Source organism: Struthio camelus, chromosome 6, assembly GCF_040807025.1.
Source record: "Struthio camelus isolate bStrCam1 chromosome 6, bStrCam1.hap1, whole genome shotgun sequence".
Taxonomy (NCBI): Eukaryota; Metazoa; Chordata; class Aves; order Struthioniformes; family Struthionidae; genus Struthio; species Struthio camelus.
The window spans coordinates 3,005,364-3,025,479 of NC_090947.1; the positions used below are offsets into that span (position 1 = coordinate 3,005,364).

The 20,116-nt window shown below is 40.6% G+C and overlaps 1 protein-coding gene across 1 annotated transcript in view; it reads right to left on the reverse strand.

Annotated features, from left to right (window-relative positions):
- Positions 1–20,116, reverse strand: part of NDUFA10 (NADH:ubiquinone oxidoreductase subunit A10) — a 50,863-nt gene that overhangs the window by 6,998 nt on the left and 23,749 nt on the right. The window contains exons 8-9 of the mRNA XM_068947765.1: positions 18,520–18,605; positions 8,120–8,228 (exon numbers count right to left, since the gene is read on the reverse strand). Coding sequence (XP_068803866.1) covers positions 8,120–8,228; positions 18,520–18,605 — 195 coding nt within the window. The remainder of the gene's footprint in view (positions 1–8,119; positions 8,229–18,519; positions 18,606–20,116) is intronic.

Below are 20,116 nucleotides of genomic sequence, written 5' to 3' on the forward strand. Positions count from 1 at the left end.
TGTTAAAAGCACCAATTAGCCACTACTGTGCATATACCTGCCGCAGGAAAAAGACAAGGAACAACATCTATGCTGGATAAAGTGTTATAATAATTGTAGACTCACTTTTCTAACTGAACAGGTAAAATGTAAAAAGCTTCTTACAACAGTATTCTTTATGTTACATTACCCAAAGTAACAGCAGGTTTTAGAAACGCCAGTTCATCCCTAACAGCTATAACTGAAACTGTCCTACCATACCTGCACAGTCCAGCACTTAAAACTGTCACTATTTCATGGTCACTCCTGGTTACCCATGCAAATGTTACCCGTAAGAGCTAGTACAAAGCAGCGACAGGAGGGAGAGTGAGAAACAGATCCCAGTATCCTCCTTGCAGATTTGATAAAACCTTTTCCTGCTCTAGAGCATGATTTTCAACATGAGATACCAACATCAAATTGTCTTCTCTGTTTTTGTTAAAAGTCTCCTGGGACACGCAGAACAGTGGAGAGGGAGCAGTTCGTCTGTGACTTCTTTCTCTGGCTCGTTTAATCATTAACAAAAGGTCTTTCTTCCTAGCTATTTTTCAGTTTTTGAATTTAATAGACTTTTACCCTGGTGATCACATTCCCATGTGGGCACAGAATTGATAAGGGTTTTGGAGAGGGAGGATGTGCTCCCACAAAAAAGTTTTTTCTTTCATAGGGCTCAGCAGAAATGGATTATTTTAATGCCAGTGGGATTTTATTGTCCTTTTGCTTTACGTGGGCACCTAGTGTACATAGAAGAATGGCAGGAGTAAAGAAGGACAGTGAAGAAGTGGAGAGAAGTAGATTACATACCCATTTCCACCCCTTTCCAGGTAACTTTGAGGAAAAACTTCATCGTTACTAATTTCTAGTTATTCTTCAGTTTCTTTTAGTCTTGCACACATTTAGCTATCTTTACATGTTTGTATGTACTAGTCAATTATGAAATGTGATGGCAATATCATACTGTTAGCTTAGAAAATGCTAAAAATATTTCTGAAGAGATAAAATAAATTGATAAAATAAATTGAGACTTTCTTAATTTATTGTGGTCTGTTTTCATTCCTTCCTGGATTCAAAAGCAGACAGGGCCGTGCATTAGAGCTGTCAAACATCTCCATCAAAATAAGAAACAGAACGGGAGACCTTGATTCTCAAAAATGAAAACTTCAGCAGAATAAGAAAAAATGGCAGGACAAGAAGAGAGAAACAGAAGATCTTGTTACCATAGCAGCCATCTTTGGCACAATCACAAACAGGGAGAAAAAGAGATATCCTAGGAGTGTTTAATCTCCTTACTTCGGAAAAGGCAAGAGTCCCATTGAAGATGATTCATGATTCAATTAAACTGTAAGAAAACCTTACAGCTTCTAAAAAACCATTTGACCAAGTTCTACTTGTATGTAGATTCTTGTATGCGATTACACATACATATATGTGATGTATACATACATATACATACACACATATATACATGTGTGTACACGTGCCTGTATGTGTGTTTATATATACATACGTGTGAGTGTATGTATACACACACACACACACAAGCAACAGCTGCAATGAGCCAAAGGCTAAAACGTTTACTACCCCACAATACAGTTATTACCATGTTAAAACTCAATGCATTATTTTGACACAAACACTCCCTGTTGCTCACCCAGACTCTGATTTCCCAGAAACTAAAGTATTTCCTTTGTAGTTCAGGAGATTTTAAATGGGGGATTTGCATGTAAGCCAAGAACGCTCTATATTCGTAAAAGAGATGAGAAGGCTAAAGGCCTTCCTAAACCCTCACTTACCATGGAAGCTATCGTCAGCCCCTTTGCAATCAGACCTGCTAAGACATCTCAGGTCATGTCAAATCTGGAGAAAATCTTCTCTTAATGTCCTCCTTTTTGGACTAGTTATAAACCTTCACAGTATAAACACATGTTATTAGAATACTCTTATTTGGGGTGTTTTAAGGTTGACAGTTGACAAATGTCATAGACCCACAGCTGTTTCCTGAGGTGTTTTACCTTCCTGTCATTCAACAGCTCACTGTGGTACAACTGTTTTCCTGTAACTATTTATATAACTAACTTGAGATATTCCAGCCCCAAGAATTTCCCCTTCAGGTTGCATCCTTAATTGGCTATGGAAAAAAGTGGAAATAAAGATCCTAGGGGAAAAAATTTGGAACTCTTCTCCCCTCCAACCTGTTACCTCTTCTCCATTTGCTGTTACAAGCAAGACTCTAGGGTAAACTGCCAACCACACTCTTCCAGATCACTGGGCCAAAAGGGAGAAGAAAGATGAGAAGAGGGATATGAAGATGCAGCTTGACCAGGCAGCTGAGCTGGTGCAGCTGCTGCCGAAAGGCAGCAATCCCACTCCTGGCTACATATTCCTGCTACTTCCCTTCTGCAGCTCCAGCATTCATCTAACCCCTCAGCAAGCCCATTCAGTTTGGCATAAGCCTAGTCCGTGAAGAAAAAAATCAATTGCTCTAAGGTTAGCAAGCTGAATGGACTTGCCAGAGGCACACAGTTATAAGAGCCAGCACAAGGAAGGGAGCCGGACCGCTTCTCTTAGGGGTAGCAAGGTCTTATGGTTTAAGCTTTCTTTGCCTCATTATCATCATCCGTATTCCAAGAAGAAGCTCCCATCAGGGGAGGAGAGTGCAAAAAGGAAAATGAGAGCTCTCTCTACCATTCAGTGGCATATTTATTTGCATTTTTGATGAGTTAAATAAATATTCGGCAGAAAAACATAAACCTCTGCTTAATGTGCAGCTATACTGACAATATACAAATATAACGTTTAGATGTGTAAGGGATGGGGATGGAGGACACAGAACCAGTGTTACTGCCAAAGAAGCCTCTGATTTGCTCACATGGTGAATATGCACGCGTGCGAAATATATCTTACTTTAGAAAGGGACACTGCACAATTAGATGTTTTAGAGGAGGACAATGAGAATGATCAAGGGCTTAGAAAGGAATCCAGGGATGGAAGTCGAAAGGATTGACAGCCAGTGTCCAACGATTAGCAAAGAGTCAATGCATGATGGTGGGAAAAATACTAAGTGGGTAGAGAAAGAAAGAGAAGCAGGTGGTTCATCATCTCAATATAAGAGCAAAACAACACTTAAGAATGAAAGATGTCAATTAAAACTGATCTAAGGAAACTTTACACACAGGCAAATGCACCCACTGGAGCTGGAACTCACTGCAACAGAAAGCTTCCTTGAAGGTAGTTCAAGAGCACGGAATACATTCTTCAAAGAATTCCTCACAAACTTTCTGCTTCAAGGGTAAGGTACACATCCTCGACTTTCTTTTTTCTGACTGTATAAATTGGGCTAACAAAAGATACAATATTTTGATACAGGCTTTGCTCTGGTACAACAGAAACTTCTAGGCACATAGGCCTTTCTTGTCTGAAGATGGATCTGTGCGCCCAAACATTTGCTCGCTTTCTTCAATGCACACACCAGCACATATGCTTAAAGAATCCCACCAGACTAAAAAGAGAATACTCCAACTGCTTGCTCTTAGCCTCAGGAGAAAGGATGGGGGGGAAACAAAAAACAAACCCTAGAGCATGAGAAGCAGGCCACAATATTTAACTTAACATAAAAACAGCTCTCTCCTACTATAAGATCTCTTGGACTTCTGTTTAAAGATTTTGAGGCTAGCCACAGGAGAAACAGTGGAAATGAATTACACAAACCAGGATCTCAGTGAGCAGCGTAACACACATGCTTTCTGCTAGAGCTGGTAACATGAAAAAGGTAACTTAGTTTTAAAGGTTTTGCTTCCATCTGCCAGAGTGACAGTGTTTCTTGGAGCAATCAGGGACCTGAGCATGGCTGAGCTGCATAGTTTTAGCTTAGAGATGTACTTCAGAGAAATCCCAAGTGACTAACGCACCTAAAAAGATTCTCTGTTCTAATGCCCAAGTGAACACCAACAAGCACTAGACTTCAGACTCCAGCAGACTTTGTAATAAGCAGCCCACTAATTTACCTTTTGTTTGTGTTTTTTGATCATTTCCTTTTTATCTGCAGTGAAGGGAGAGGTGCTAAAGTCTATTTTAAAGATCTCCATCTCAGTTTTCAGAGGTAAAGAGATAGGTGATGGTTTGAATGAGAATCTTAAGACAGCTGCATTTTTATGTATGCAGAAAAGAGTATGTACGTAAAAGAATTCTTATTTCACCCTCCCTAGGAGATTCAGGCAGAACTTGCCAACACCATTTGGGAGTGTGAAGTGCATAAGTACATTATTTAAGTACACTGATTCCATTAAACAGAACCATTCGTTTTCTTTTTCTCTGCAAACACATCTGTCTAAGTGCTCCAGCTTCACAGGGAGCACAGAGAATTTGGAGCATTATCTGCTGGGATTGCGTGTGGCTGGAAGAAAGCAAAGAGATATAGCAGTTGTTTAAAAAGAAAAAAAAAAAAAAAAGAGTAGTAGTCAAGTCTTTACTAGTCTGACAGTTCCTAAAATAATGTTGCTTCATTTAAGAATGAACATGCTTATCTTTCAGTGATCTACAGAACCTGACTCAAAGGTTACCTCTCCCTTGCCAGAAAAGCATCTTTAGAAGTTTATGAATGCTTGAACAAACTGCTGAACCCAGCCAGATGACTTTATGGTGAGAGAAGGAGTCAAAAAGCCACCTCCTCACAAGTGAAGAAAATATCTACAGAAGTAGTTTAGGGGATGCACACAAAAAAAGCAATTTTACAGAACTCAAAGCTCTATGTAGCTACCTCATGATTTTAAAGAAAGATGAACGTACCTAAAATTTTGTTCTCTGAAAAGTGTTTCCTCCTCCTCCCCAGCTACTTGTGACTAATGAATATTTTGAATAAAAAATAGCTTCTGCCTGGGATTTGAGAACCTCTGAAAACTACAAGGGCAACAGCAGCATTAGGCAGCATGAATTGTTTGCATGCAACACTGAAAAGCACAGGAGTTAGCTGCATATCTCTTTGATCAAGGATTTATGACTAGTTATAAGATTGCCGAGTAAAAAAAAATCCCCTACATAAACCATTGAATTTATTTGGTAAACATTTATTATACTAACTTTAAAAGCACGTATTTTCCACATGGAAATGCTAAAGTTCTGTAATTATACCATAATTAAGTCTTTAATTACAAGTCATGTGAGGCTAAAATCTTTATCTGCCTTCAAATGCAAGAGCAAAAGCATAGTTGTAACTGCCTGTACATAAGACATCGACAAGGCAAGGTTTTACGGGCTGAAATCCTCCCTCATCAGACTAAGCAACTTCACAGTCAAAGCCTGCGTGTCTAAAAGATCATCTACTTTTTCTGCTTGTACTAGTTGGTCTTATGCTATATTACTTCTGAATATAAGCCATCACATTGTCATTTGCAAAACAAAATTGGGGGAAAAATTAAGATCTTAACACAAAGAATTTAATTCTTAGAAGAATTTAATTCTTAGAACATAAAAAGGTGAATGGGGCTGCCCATTCTTTTGAGTAGCTTTTCTCTGGTAGCTTATGAGAGGTAGGAAAATTCAGCATCTTTTGCATTGTGCACAGCCATGCACAGACTCACTGACACTGAGTTGAGACAATCCTCCCTGAGGCTAGGACTGAATAAGAAAGGCATCACAAGCTGCTCAGTGTCTCAGTACAATTAAATCTTCTGAACATCTCCAGTGGGCTGTGGGCAAACCCTGAGCACTAAGGCTAAAGAAAGAAAATTCATTTTACTTTTAGGCCATGACCCATCCCTGTGGAATTTTATACGAACAGCAAAGACCACCAGCAGAGATGCATAGGGCCATGCATCTCTCTCATGAGCAGAGAATCTCTTACCTATCCCATGACAACTACCTCTCCCACAGCACTGTTTCATAGTAAAGCTAGTCATTTGTTCCTTCAGGAGATGGCTCTCTGGCACTCAACTCCAAGAAGCAGGGAAAGGCTGAAAATAAGCTATTTAGTAACATATTGCTTTCAACTAAAAAAAAAAAAAAAAGAAATGAGAAAAGACAGAATTGCTAGGTCACTGCATTCACAGGGAGATGAGAAAAGAGATTCGGCAGATCTACTGGGAAAGACGCCTTCTGAATAGCGGCTCCATCAGACACCTGAGGGATTACCACAAGTGTTTAAGCATTCAGAAGAGAGAAAAAACAGAGTAGCCAGCATTGTCTCAATTTAACAGAACCCTCTATGAAATGCACATGATCCCTTCTTACTCCAAAAGACATTAGCACTTTGCATAGTATTTTCCTGAATGAGGGCCTAAAAACATGCCTGCAGAAACGAGATTATATTTTGGCAAAGCAGTTTTTTGGCACTGATAATACTCAGTTTCTGCTGTCAACTAACCGGCACCAAACCGAATAACCCAAGATCACCATTTCCCTTCCCAGGTATTCAGATTTCTATGGCTAAGCAACCCTCTACTATGTCTGCAAGGCAAGTCACAATCTTTTTTGGAAGCCAGTTTTCTTATCAGCCAGGGCATTCTCAGTTTCTTGCCATCACAAAGAGGAATGTGCTGTTGTATAGTCAGAAAAAAAAAGGCTTTCAGAACTAGTACCCCTGGTTCCCAGCACACAGCACTGAGGTCACATCTAGCTGTGTGTCAGGCAGCCTCAATAATTCCCTGCTCCACTGCAAAGTGACATTTCAACCAAAAAGGCCTGTCATCTTCAGGAAGACAGGCACAGTCAGTACAGCTGGATGTTGCATGCTGGTGACGAGTCATGCAGCCGATCATTCTGAAATACGTGCTGCACACACAAAGACGTCTTTTGCAGTGAAGAACTCAAAAAATTCTTAGTCTGAGCTTGACATTTCAGATTTAAACTGTGATACCAAGAAAAGCTAAATTCTGGTAGCAATTTCCCTGGTAGATGAACCAGGGAATTTTCAAAACCATTAGACAAACTCAAGGAATACTGACAAGCTTTCTGCTGCTTTAACCCTTAATTTTAGCTCCTTTTACACAAAGCGGAAAGAATACTCTCATACACAACTCAAATGAGGCAGAACAGCATGAACTTGGAGAGTCTCTCCACTGCACAGCTAGCTGAAGAGGAATAACTTATGTCGAATATTTGGAGGAAATTCTGAACTGACTATTCAAGAAAGCATTTGCTAGTTTCCAAATAAGTTGAAACATACCTTACATTTTAATTCTAGTAACAGACCATACGTTAACAGGATCAGAAAAACGACAGTGTTTTCACTATGCGAATCATGGTTTATAACAATTTCCACATATATTCCTTGGTCTTCAGTGATTGCTTGAAAAAATAGCAGAGAAAATTTCTACAAAACTTGAAAAATATACTATCACTTGCAATTTCAGTTTGTCCAAACAATAATAATTGGCGTCAGTTCCACAATTTCTCTAATGAGAATTTACAGTACCTGTGCCTTAGAAAAACACTACATGGTGTAACAGGATCCCATGCCAGCCAAACAACTGACAGGACTAAGCGCTAAGTCAATTTGAAGCCATTGTCTCCAGAACCAGAAAGGCAAGCAGCTAATTAAAACATTGTGTGGGAGCCTGCATGAGGTGTAAGAAAGTGCTGGGCCACAACAGGCTTTGGATGTGTGCCTGCTCACAGAAATACACTATTTAAAGCAACAACACTTTTCAGAACCAATGTAATGCTCATATCTCCTCAGCCTACTTTAGAAAAACACCCCTTCCTGAAGTGTTTTATAAGTAGTCTTCTTTTCAGAAGCCTCCATGAGTTCCCAATTTTCTTGTTTGACTCAGAGGATTATTTTAGATTTCAGAGGTCAGAGATTAATCAGGGCAGGAGAAACAAAAACAAATGAAAATCACTTCTCCTTTAGTCCACATCTAAAGATCAAAAAAGAAAATCAGCTTACGAAACAAACAATTTGCTTCACTATGCCTCTTATGTGGAAGCTAGACTTCAAAAAAGGTGGGGATCTAGGCAAAATTCAGAACTTACTCTTAGAAATGTGCATCTATGTGCATGAAGTTAACACCCAAGCTGTGCACAGGACAGGTATGAATATGCTCACACCTTCGCCGGCATAATCGTACAGCTATTGTCCAACTGCTCCTCTTCCAGAATTACTTACCGATCGATATTCATAATAAATTTTATCATACTCAGTGCCTCCAATTGTTATTTCTGGAATGAAACGAGGGATGGCTGCAGGGTCTAGTACTCCATCCTTGTCCTGAACACTGAGGGGAAAGAAAAAAAGAAAAGAAAAGAAATGAAATTAATTAATAAAGGAATAGTTAGTCCACATCCTGCCCAAAAGAGAGCAACCTTAAGCCTGAGTTTGCCCAATATGGAAGAACAGCTCTTCTGTTAAACAATTTTTCCACAGATTCTGGCTCTCTTCTGATTATGACAAATAGAAAGTCCTTTTCCTCACACTGTAGTGTGTTAGGGTTCTCCCACAAGGTTTTACCTCACTGAAGTTACTCTGTCATTGCTGGGAATGTATAACCTTCTTTGTAAGGCAGCTCTAGCTTGTTGCTTTCCTATATAAGCAAGATAAAGTCAATGCTTTCAGCGAGTTCCATATTCCATCTTCTAAATCAACTTCATTTAATTACTTCCTGACAATCTATTTTCACACATAGACCCCCACAAGGATTAAAGTAGGGTAATGCTCTTCTTCCCCAAATTCCCATCCTAAATGTATCAACTCTTACTAGGTACCTTGCCACTGAGGCAAATCAAATGATTCAGAAGAAGTCAGTGCTTCCAGCATCCTATCTGGGACTATTTAGAGGCAGTTTGCTGTGGTACCTATTATGACAGGCTGGCTATGATGAGTACAGACACCAGGACCAATCAAAAATCCATGCTGCATGGAAACAGCACTTTCAAATATCCCAAATTTCAAATGTCTGAGAAACTGCTAGAAAGCCACCTTTTGGGTACAGACACTACACACAGCTCAACTGTGCCACCTATATGTATGTGGGGAAAAATACATCGGCTATCAATTTGCAGTGGACAATGACTGAATTTTAAATTCGATACTTGAGAACTCTGCAAACAATTGCGTTATAAGTTTTCAGTGAACTGCATTTCTTTACAAATACTTACACATGCATGAAACAAACAGATGCACTGAGCAAGGCAGAGTTAATTGTCTTTCAGCAGTTAACATTTTTCCCCAAGTCACAGAGCTTGGCATATTACTTCACAGCACTGCAGTTTCAATGGGTAAACCACTTTATTAATATATACTGACATGCACACTGCAAATTATCCTAATATAGTCAAATCAGTAATAAAAAAAGGTGAGGGGGGAAAAGATAAGAATAAGTGCCTATTTACAAGACCAGGATGAACACTGAAGATGTTACCTACAAACTTTAACATTATCTATCTTCATATGTATTAAGTCAAGTATTTTTTAATCATTTGGGAAACTATCACAAATTTATTTAATGCTCTAGAAACCTGTGGAATGACATACTATTTCCGTAAGTATTCTTAGGATCTCTGGGGCTCTACTCCGTAACAGGTAAAATGCCAAAAGGCAAATCCAGCAAGGTTCATTTAGCAACTAAGTATCACAAAATCATAGAACGGTTTAGGTTGGAAGGGACCTCTGGAGATCATCTAGTCCAACCCCCCTGCTCCAGCAGGGTCCTCTAGAGCACATTGCCCAGGATCGCGTCCAGGAGGGTTTTGACTATCTCCAGGGAAGGAGACTCCACCACCTCTCTGGGCAACCTCTTCCAGTGTTCTGTCACCCTCCCAGTCAAGAAGCTTTTCCTCCTGTTCAGATGGAACTTCCTGTGGTTCAGTTTGTGCCCGTTGCCTCCTGTCCTGTCGCTGGGCACCACGGAGAAGAGTCTGGCCCCATCCTCTTGACATCCTCCCTTCAGATACTTGTACACGTTGATGAGATCGCCTCTCAGTCTTCTCTTCTCCAGGCTGAACAGGCCCAGTTCTCGCAGCCTTTCTTCAGAGGAGAGATGCTCCAGTCCCCTCATCATCCTTGTAGCCCTCCGCTGGACTCTCCCCAGGAGTGCCATGTCTCTCTTGTACTGGGGAGCCCAGAAGTGGACACAGTACTCGAGGTGAGGCCTCACCAGGGCTGAGGAGAGGGGCAGGATCACCTCCCTCCACCTGCTGGCAACGCTCTGCCTAATGCACCCCAGGCTCCCATGGGCCACCTTGGCCACAAGGACACATTGCTGCCTCATGCTTAACTGATTGTCCACCAGGACACCCAGGTCCTTCTCTGCAGAGCTGCTTTCCAGCAGGTCAACCCCCAGCCTGTGCTGGTGCATGGGGTTCTTCCTGCCTAGGTGCAGGACCCTGCACTTGCCTTTGTTGAACTTCAGGAGGTTCCTCTCCGCCCAGCTCTCCAGCCTGTCCAGGTCCCTCGGAATGGCAGCACAGTCCTCTGGTGTATCAGCCACTCCTCCCAGTTTAGTATCATCAGCACGCTTGCTGAGGGTGCACTCTGTGCCTTCATCCAGGTCCTTGATGAATAAGTTGAACAAGACTGGACCCAGGACTGGCCCCTGCAGAACACCGCTAGCTACAAGCCTCCAACTAGACTGCGTGGCTGACCACAACCCTCTGAGCTCTGCCATCCAGTCAGTTCTCAATCCACCTCACTGTCCACTCATCCAGGCAACACTTCCTGAGCTTGCCTATGAGGATGTGAGGGAAGACGGTGTCAAAAGCCTTGCAGAAGTCCAGGGAGACAACATCCACCGCTCTGCCCTCCTCCACCCAGCCAGGCATCCCATCAGAGAAGGCTATCAGATTGGTCAAGCATGATTTCCCTTTGTGAATCCGTGCTGACTACTCCTGATCACCTTCTTGTCCTCCACATGCTTAGTCATGACCTCCAGGATGAGCTGTTGCCTCACCTGTCCAGGGATGGGGGTGAGGCTGACAGGCCTGGAGTTTCCTGGCTCCTCCTCCTTGCCCTTTTGGAAGACTGAGGTGACGTTGGCTTTCTTCCAGTCCTCGGGCACCTCTCCTGTTCTCCAGGACCTTTCCAAGGTGATGGAGAGCGGCCTAGCAATAACATCCGCCAGCTCTCTCAGCACTCGCAGATGCATCCCGTCAGGGCCCATGGATTTACGGGTGTCACGTTTGCACAAATGATCTCTAACCCCATCCTCCTCGACCAAGGGAGAGTCTTCCTTTCTCCAGACTTTCTGTCTTGTCCCCAGGGTCTGGAATTCCTGAGGGCTGGCCTTAGCAGTAAAGACTGAAGCAAAGAAGGCATTTGGTATCTCTGCCTCCTCTGTGTTCTTCATCACCAGGGCCCGTGCCCGATTCAGCAGCGGGTCCATTTTTTCCCTAGTCTTCCTTTTGCTATTGATGCATTTGAAGAAGCCCTTCTTGTTGTCCTTGACATCCCTTGCCAGATTTAATTCCAAGTGGGCCTTAGCCTTCCTTGCCGCATCCCTGCATACTCTGACAATGTCCCTGTATTCCTCCCAAGTGGCCTGTCCCCTTTTCCACCTTCTGTACACTTCCTTCTTCTGTCAGAGTTTTGCCAGGAGTTCCTTGTTCACCCGTGCAGGTCTCTTGCCCCCTTTACTCAACTTCTTGCATATAGGGATGCCCCATTCTTGATCCTGGAGGAGGTGATTCTTGAATATCAACCAACTCTCTTCATCCCCTCTTCCTTCTAGGGCCCTATCCAGTCCCTTTATACAGGGCACCTTTGGAACAATACCTCCAGAAAGAGTTTGCAAAAACAAAGAAACAAACAAAAAGACACAGGAACTATGAGCTGAACAAGAAAACCAAGCTGCCAAAACCCACATCATTCACATGCGGGAAGCCAGGAAAATGTGCCCTCTTTAGCTCCCTCCCCAGTGCAATGGCAAAAGCCATTTTCGGGACACATTAACACCGGGACTCCCATGTGCCTCTCCCAAACTTCCCACATGAGGAGAACTGGGGAATAACTGGGATGGGAAAGCCTGTCCAAGATAGTGGTCTGACGCTGAGCATGTTTTTTCTTCTGAATCCCAGCATACTTTGTGAACAACACCTTTGCACCTGGTAGCTCTCCTCTGTTAGTGCTCTGCTGAGACAGAATCAGCTCTAACTCCCACTGCTAATTAAAACGGAACTAAAATAAACTGATCCCCTCCAGAAAGCAGACATCCAGGTATCAACTCTTCATTCCTTAACCCCAATCCATCTCTAAACACAACTTGAAGTAAGTACTGAAGCAAGGAGCTTTCATCTGTATTCTCATTGTGCAGAGAGCTGAGAAAAGCCTTTTGAAAGACAACAAGCTAAGAATATTGATTAACAAAGGAATACTTGCAGGCACTCTTCAAGGACCTTGTGGAGCTCACCCTTACCATCACAGGCTATGGAATACCCACTAATTTATCAGTTAATAAATACCTCTGTCCCTTCTTCCCACATCAGTGTCCCATAGTAATGGGAGAGTCAGCTATCTGCCAAAGAGTAGCAGGTGTTCCGGACCTTTCAAGTCTGTAGGAGATACAAAGATATACACAGACACATGCAGGAGAACACAGATATAACCTATATGGGCATACGTTCACACACAAACTGAGTCCAGTTGTCAACCAATCTGCAGCCAATCTATGCTTTCAGGCATCTCAGCCAAATGCTAAATGGCAATTCTAAAGGACAATTCCCAGGCACAACTTATCACAGTTAGTGACTGAGACAGAAAACCTGCTGCTCTTATAACTTCCTTCACAAAACCATTGCCCCCAAAGAAAATGTTGTGTAACAAAAAACCCAAACAACCTAATGCTACCAAAGATACCTTCTCCAGGTTCTGCTCTACTTTTTACGTTAACAAATCACTTGGAAGATGAAGTAAATGCGCCAAAGACACCTGCCACAACGTCTTCAACAACAAAACCAAATCTGCTTGCCAGAACTAATTCACTGATCAGCAGGAAGCATTTAAAGTTACGTTAAGGAAACCTAATAAGTTTCCTTAGTTTTCTCTCTCTTTCCCCGTATAAAAGTACCACCATTCATTATTTTCTGGTATTTTCCTGTACTTTCCAGAAGCAGCTCACTGCACTTACGCAGTAACATAACTACCCAGAGTATGTTCTATCTATCCATAACATTATGTGAAATTTCAAATATACTGAGAACATGGACGTGACTACATGGTCCTAAAAATGTAGGAAAATTAGATTTTAGTTTACCATCATTAAAACAGTCCACAACCCAATTAGCTGAGATCTTTCCACTGTTACACAGAACAAGGAGTTAGACTTGCAATTATGTTACAAGTGATGGGTAGCTCTTGTCTCTTTTCCAAAAGCATCTACGACACAGTTTGATGCAAGCTGTGTGAGCAGGTAAGGAAGACTCAGGACTGACACATGCTTGCTTCTTTTCCAGAACAGGAAGTCTGTTTCTTTTAAAGGCAGTTTACGATAAGAATACACAGTGTTTTCAGGGAACCCGCAAAAACCTGATGACATACAAGTATTGTAAGCTGTCCTGAAGTTACTGCAGTTCTCACAAGAGCTAGGCATTCTTTCTAAAATTAGTGTTCCTAGAACGTCAGCTTTTCTATAGAGGAGAAAACCACCCTAGGACTGCCTACCACAATTAAGTTAGAAAGTCTTACGAATGTAACTGCTAAAGGTGCATGGTGGGAAGGATATGGGATGTAGACTGCTTGGAAAACAAACAAACAAACAAAACAGAAAAAAAACAACAGTTTGCATAGCCTGAACCACGATTTCTCAACAATTGATGTTGGCATTATCACAAAAATTTAAATGAAACAATATACAATAATAGAAAACCGCACTTGTACCTAAAAGCATTCATTGATATAAAAGACTTAGAGCTAGCAACACAAAATCATCCCATATTAAATTCTACGTTCATTCATAAAAGCAACTTGAGAAATAGAAAAAAAGGGCATTCGAAGAAAAATCAGGTCTGCAAGAAAAAGCCAAGGAGATGAAATAACAACTCTTCAAACCTCCAAAGAGGAAATGACAAAGAGTAAATGTTTAAATTGAAGCAAAAGACAAGATGGACGCTTGGGAAGAGGTTTTTAACCATGCCAAAAGTTTTCCAATGGATGGTCTATGAGATTTCAAATGAGTCTCCAAGACAAAAAGTTTTTAAAACAAGCCTGATACCCCTCTTACAATGACCTCTAGTCCTGCTATGTGAACCTGGATGTTTCTTCCCTTTGCTAAGTGTGTTCAATTAAACTGTGAAACAGGACTTAAAGAGTTAATTTCCCTCATTCACTCTACTGCTTCCTCCTTGCAAGGTTTCACTTAATGAGAGCAAAATGAACAAAAAAAAGAAGTAAAAGCAAAGCATCTGGGGCAGCTGATAGTTCTCAGAATCTGAAACAGATGTTAAACCAACTTAGAAATTATCCTAACAGTTGCTCCTCATACAAGATCCTTCAGTAAGAACTTCAAAATGTATTTCTGACCTCCTACCAAGGACAACATTGCAGGATTTACTAAGTAGAGTATATGGCATACTAATGCATATTAATGAACAAAACTGAACAGATAACGAGTGGCATACTATTTCACTGCCAGTTTTATTCCAAGTAGAAATAAATCCCTTTTCATTAAGACAAAATAAATGTTGATACCCATCCTTTTTTCTTCCCGAAAACAGCGGTGGCTGGAAAAAACAGAAGATTTGCCCATAGAAAGCATGTTCGGCTACAGTAAATTCTTAAAAAGGTGCAGAGATGCAACAGATTTCACCATGAACTTCTCTACTGAAAAAAGTCAAACGTAGTAAGCAATGGGGCCTGAAATGCAAATGCATTAAGTAATGGTCCTGAAATGCACCATTTTCAAGGTTTTCCCCACCTGCTGCTAGTAAACATAGCACTGGTGACATTACGAAATCTGAAGTTCTTTGTTCCAAAACATTATTTCCTTTGCAATGCGTGTATACAATGGCACATGATTTTACTGGGAAGGGCATGGATAAAAACATGCTTGAGACTTTAGCAGCAACACGGGAATCCTTGAGACGTTTCAAACGCAGCCAAAGCCAGTAGAATGATTTCTATTGGACTCAGGTTTTTCAGAGGTGAGAGGAGTATGTGGAGAGCATTCTCCAGGAGAGGCCTTCACATTACATATATGCATGCATATATGTTTTTAAGCTTTTACCAAGAAAAGCCTCAATCCCATAACCTCGCTACCCTCTATTAGGGCAAGGGAGAGAGGACTAGAGGACAAGGTGGGGAGATGAAAAACGCTGTTGTGCAACTGATTTTATATGGATGTGGCTCACTTGCTTGACTAGCTGGCTTGTCATTTGCATCACCAAAGTACTTTGAGGCACTGCTAGGGTTTCCATATTTTAGAACCTGTATACAAGCAATGATAAAAGCCATCCTCATCTGCCCTTCATTCCCCTTCCCCCAAAAAGGATGCTGCTAGGAGTCGAAGGTGGAAAGGATAAAAAAACCAACTGCCCACAGCCAAGCAACAAACCAGTACTGGAACTGGAATAAGAATGCACTGCCTCCCACTGCAGTGCCCTGGTCAGAACACACTGTCTCTCTGCATTTGCAAGTAGCATCAGACCTGATACAGTCAAAATCAAAATGAGTGGGCTGTGTAAAACACTGGGAGATGGTAACGCAAGCAACGACGACTAGAAAAATAGCCAAATGCTTTCTGATCATGCTTTCTGTTTCAGCATCACCTCAGTCGCAGAATTCATCATCAAACCACCACCCACAAGAGGGCAGCACATGCCAACATATGGAACAGGGCAGCCCATCAGCTCGCAGCACACTAAAAAAAAATCCTTTCAACATCAAAATTAATACAGGTCTGGGGCATTTGAAAGTCCATGAAGGCCCGGGCACCACAAGCTCTTTTTCACTTGAGCATTGGAATAATAAGGACAAAAAGAGGAAGCACTAACTACTTCGGCAAGTGGAGATGCAAAGGATGGGCTAAAATATGGAATACAGAGCAATTTGTGCATAGAGTGATGCCCTCGCTTACTGTGATTGAAAGAATACTCAAACTAAGCACAGCTGAGTTCCTATAACCGAAAGCTAAAAAATGTAATGTTTTTAACGTAAAATGTAATGTGTGCAGACTCCGTCATTCCCAACATTTAAATGATTTAAGCAGTTAAAAGACAAAAAAGAGATGGTCCAGGGGAAGTGTCAGCTTTAACATTCCTGAACTAGCACCTGAATTTGGCATTTGATGCTCTGGGATGCAATTCCAACAGTGAAGACATGAAGCAGACTCTCTGCAGTATTCGTTCAGTCCTTATACATTTGCCCTCCATCTGACACTGGAACTGTTGTCAAGTGTGAAGGCTCTGCAAGTGGAGACAGGAAACTCACACCTGTCCTACACTTCTAGAGCTAACATGAAAAAGGAATATGCCTGGAATATACATGTTTTTACAAAAAGTTGTAAGATGTTATTCCCTACTCAGATTGTCCCCTGTTTCCAGTTGAACAAGGTGTGGGCACAACAACAGCACAGGATTTTAGTCATGTGTTTGACAGATGTTCTAATACCCCAGCATCAAATGAAGGTTCAAAGCACCATGATGTTTGAAACACTGAGCACATTCATCAGATGTCTGAATATAAACACTATCTTGACAATAGTCTTCTGAAAGCAAGTAGGAGTAGTAAAATTCAAACTGTATGAATATTCAAATGAGCAGTTTGTTGCATTATAAGAACTTAATAACTTAGCAACATTGCTAAAAAAAGAAATAATTTTGTATTTTCTGCAATGACAAGAGGCGTGTAAAGAAAACCCTCCTCCCCCAAGTTCAGTGAAAAATTAAGTCCTTAGCAATAGAATTTATCCCTTTCTACAACTGTACAGTTTCCATATGATATCTTTATACACTGCTCTTTAATTGTACGCTTTCCTTTAACTCTCTCCTACACTGTGCAATTAACAAGAATCCTTTCTTAATGCTGTACAGGTATGAAGTTATAGAAAAAAAAAAACCCTTCATTTTCTCTTTCAAAAAGAAAATCTGATATTGATAGTTTTGCAGGATCTAAGCTGCCAGACTCTATACTTTTAATTACTACATAAAGAAATCTCTTATTAGATAGTTAAAGGGCATTCAAGTCATGACTCTTCTCTTACATGCCATCCAATCCAACACTGCTCTTCTGCAACCTGTCTTCATCTCTTGAAAGGAGATTCACAAAAAAGGGACAATGTTGTCTTTAATTTTAGGAGGCATTTTAAGTAACAGCACAGAAAAGTAAAAGGCAAAGAATATCTAAAGACTGTAAGTCCTTGAGAAAACAATATAACTTATTTTGTGACAGAATTATTTTGATAGAAGGCACCAGAATAAAAGACTGAAATTCACAAGCAAATCTTCAATTAAAAAAAAAATCCCTATCTTTCCATTAACCTGTAAGATTACCCAAAATTAATACCACAAAAATATTATCCTTAAACTTTGTTTTAAAATGGTAGCAACTATATTGATCTTGTTTCTTGTATATTTACTATAAAGACGATGAGGCCTTAGTCTAATGGGTAGTTTGCACTTCAGTGAAAGGTTATCCCTATTTATACTTTTACAAGTGTAGGTTTTTTTAAATATGGGGTATGTCTTGTTCATCAAGATGACTTCAGAGTGGCATTCTTACATTTCATCTGTAGTACATGTGTGAAAGTGTAGGTCTGTGATGGACTATGCTAATAAAATCAAATTTGACTCTATTCCAGCAAGGCGTTCTCTACTATCTGAGTTTTATCTCTTCAGAACCAATAAGGCCGATAAGGATCTTTAACAAAAGAACAACCTGAAACGGGTGTACTTTACAATCCTCTTTGCTATTATTGAAAACGAATGACAAAACTGCAAAACTTCATCCTGCAAATTAGGATTAAAGCTTTCATAACCCCCTTACATGCTGAGGGCTGAGGGAAAGGAGGAAAAAAGCACTTTTTGAGTTTATCAAAGTTTATCTGTTTCCGTTTTCCTCTACGGTCTCTTCAGCCAGCTTCCTGGTTGCTGGAAAGATACTTAAAGGCAGAAAGAAGTGCTGCATATAAGAAAATGGACTAGTTTTAGAAAAAAAGCTCTTTGAACATATCCGATCTAAACAGCACTACACTACAATTACATACCTTTTTGTTTTAAAATTACACACACATTCTGCATTCCGGAACAGGAGTACTCACAAAAAATACATTCCCCCCAAAAAGCACCATAGGTCATAGCACTTAAGAAATGACGATAAAGGTCTTCGGATTCTTTAATAGAATAAGAACTACTCATCTGGAGTCTCTGGTCTAATCAATTATCAAGTAGCAGCAGCAAAACACCACACTCGTATTAAAATGGCAAGCACTCATATTACAAAAGCCTGCTATCAATGCTGATTTCTGACAAAGAAGCAAGTCTCAGCGCAAATATAAATATACTTTAAAAAAGTCAAAGCAATAACAGTTTTCCCAGAGCTCTGATGCTAAATAGCATTATGTTACTCAAAGACACCACACTTACTAAAGTCTTAAATGATGCAAAGAAACATCATCCTGTTCCAGCCAAGGCCCCTTGTCAAACTTCAGGTACTCGATGTCTTCAATCACCTGGAATCAGAGGATAAAATTACACTAAAAGGTGGTCTGACCAGAATGACTGATTTTCAACAACTCCCCCCCACCCAAATCAATGAAATACTCAACATATATGATTAAACAAGTCACCCAGCAGGAAAATTTCACAGATACAGCAACAATGCAGATATTTGGGTTCTCATGATCCAAAACCATATTGCTAGAGGTCCTTATCCTGCCATAAGCATTGGACAGACACATGGGGGTCATTTCTAAAGCTCCTGGTGCTCTGAATCCTACTGAGCAGAGGATGGCAGGGAATAAACAGGCAGGGAGGTGCAAGTACTTTTCCTCAACCTGCCATGAAGGCTAGAAGGAAGCAAAAAAAAAAAAAAAAAAGCGCAACCCTACCTCAAAAGTACAATGAGAAGGAAATGAAAATAATAGCCTAAGTTTAGCCCTTTGTCATTGCAAACAAAAGCCACACTCCATGCTACATAGGAAGTCTGTTTTTTTTCAAAAGGCTCCGTAATCTAATAATTAAGTAAAGGTTGAGGAGCAATACTACATAGCAACCAGCTACTCCACATTGTGAGGATGGTGTCTTGGTGCTGTTGTGCAGGGTTCACACATTGGAAACTGATGAATACTTCAGGCTCCAATACCCAAATATATTTAAAGCAGCCATAGTAACAAAAGTCTAAAGGCTCCCAGTTTGACTGATCATTAAAAACTACCCATGTATGCGCACAACCTGAGCAGAAAGTAAAGGCAAAACTCACAACACTGTACCAAGGATCACTCAAACAAGTAACACTGTCTCAGCAAATCACTCCTCTAGCATCTCCAAGGTTATCAATGCCATATTTCAGCTTCATTTACAGACTGGCTCCATCAGAAAACACATCTTTGCCGGCACACTAGATAATCACTTAACACAAGCCTGATGTAATTACATATGACTGACTTGATCTGAAGAATATCGGAACTAGTGTCAGGAGGATGCACTGAAGCTATTTTATAAATCCTTGAAGTGGGGATAATATCTTGAAACAACCTGGGAAGGAATGGATCAATACAGCTCTAAACACTATTTCACACACACACACACACAAAAAACCCTTTTGAGGTCAGGAAGCTTGTATTATTTGCCATATACTAAATCCACAGTAATATATTCCTTGCAATCTCAGAGAACGCTAAACCCCATTTATTACCACATAAACTGAAAGGGCAATTTAAAAAAAAAAAAAAAAAAGGTGTTATTACAAAAGAGTCTCAACTACAATGGTCTGTTCTATTATGAGTATGACATTTTATGGTAAGAAGAGGTAGCTTAGAGAAACAACGAACTGAACAATCATTTTACTTGAGGCATTTGTATTTTTTAAGGGCTAAATTTGCTGACAAAGACTTCAAACACATAGCTGAAACGTGACATTAAGTATATTTCAAACTTCAGGAAAGTTCCCATTTAACCATTTTTGATCTCTTACAAATAAGCAAAGTTGGCAAGTCAGATACTGTAACCAAGAACACAGGAA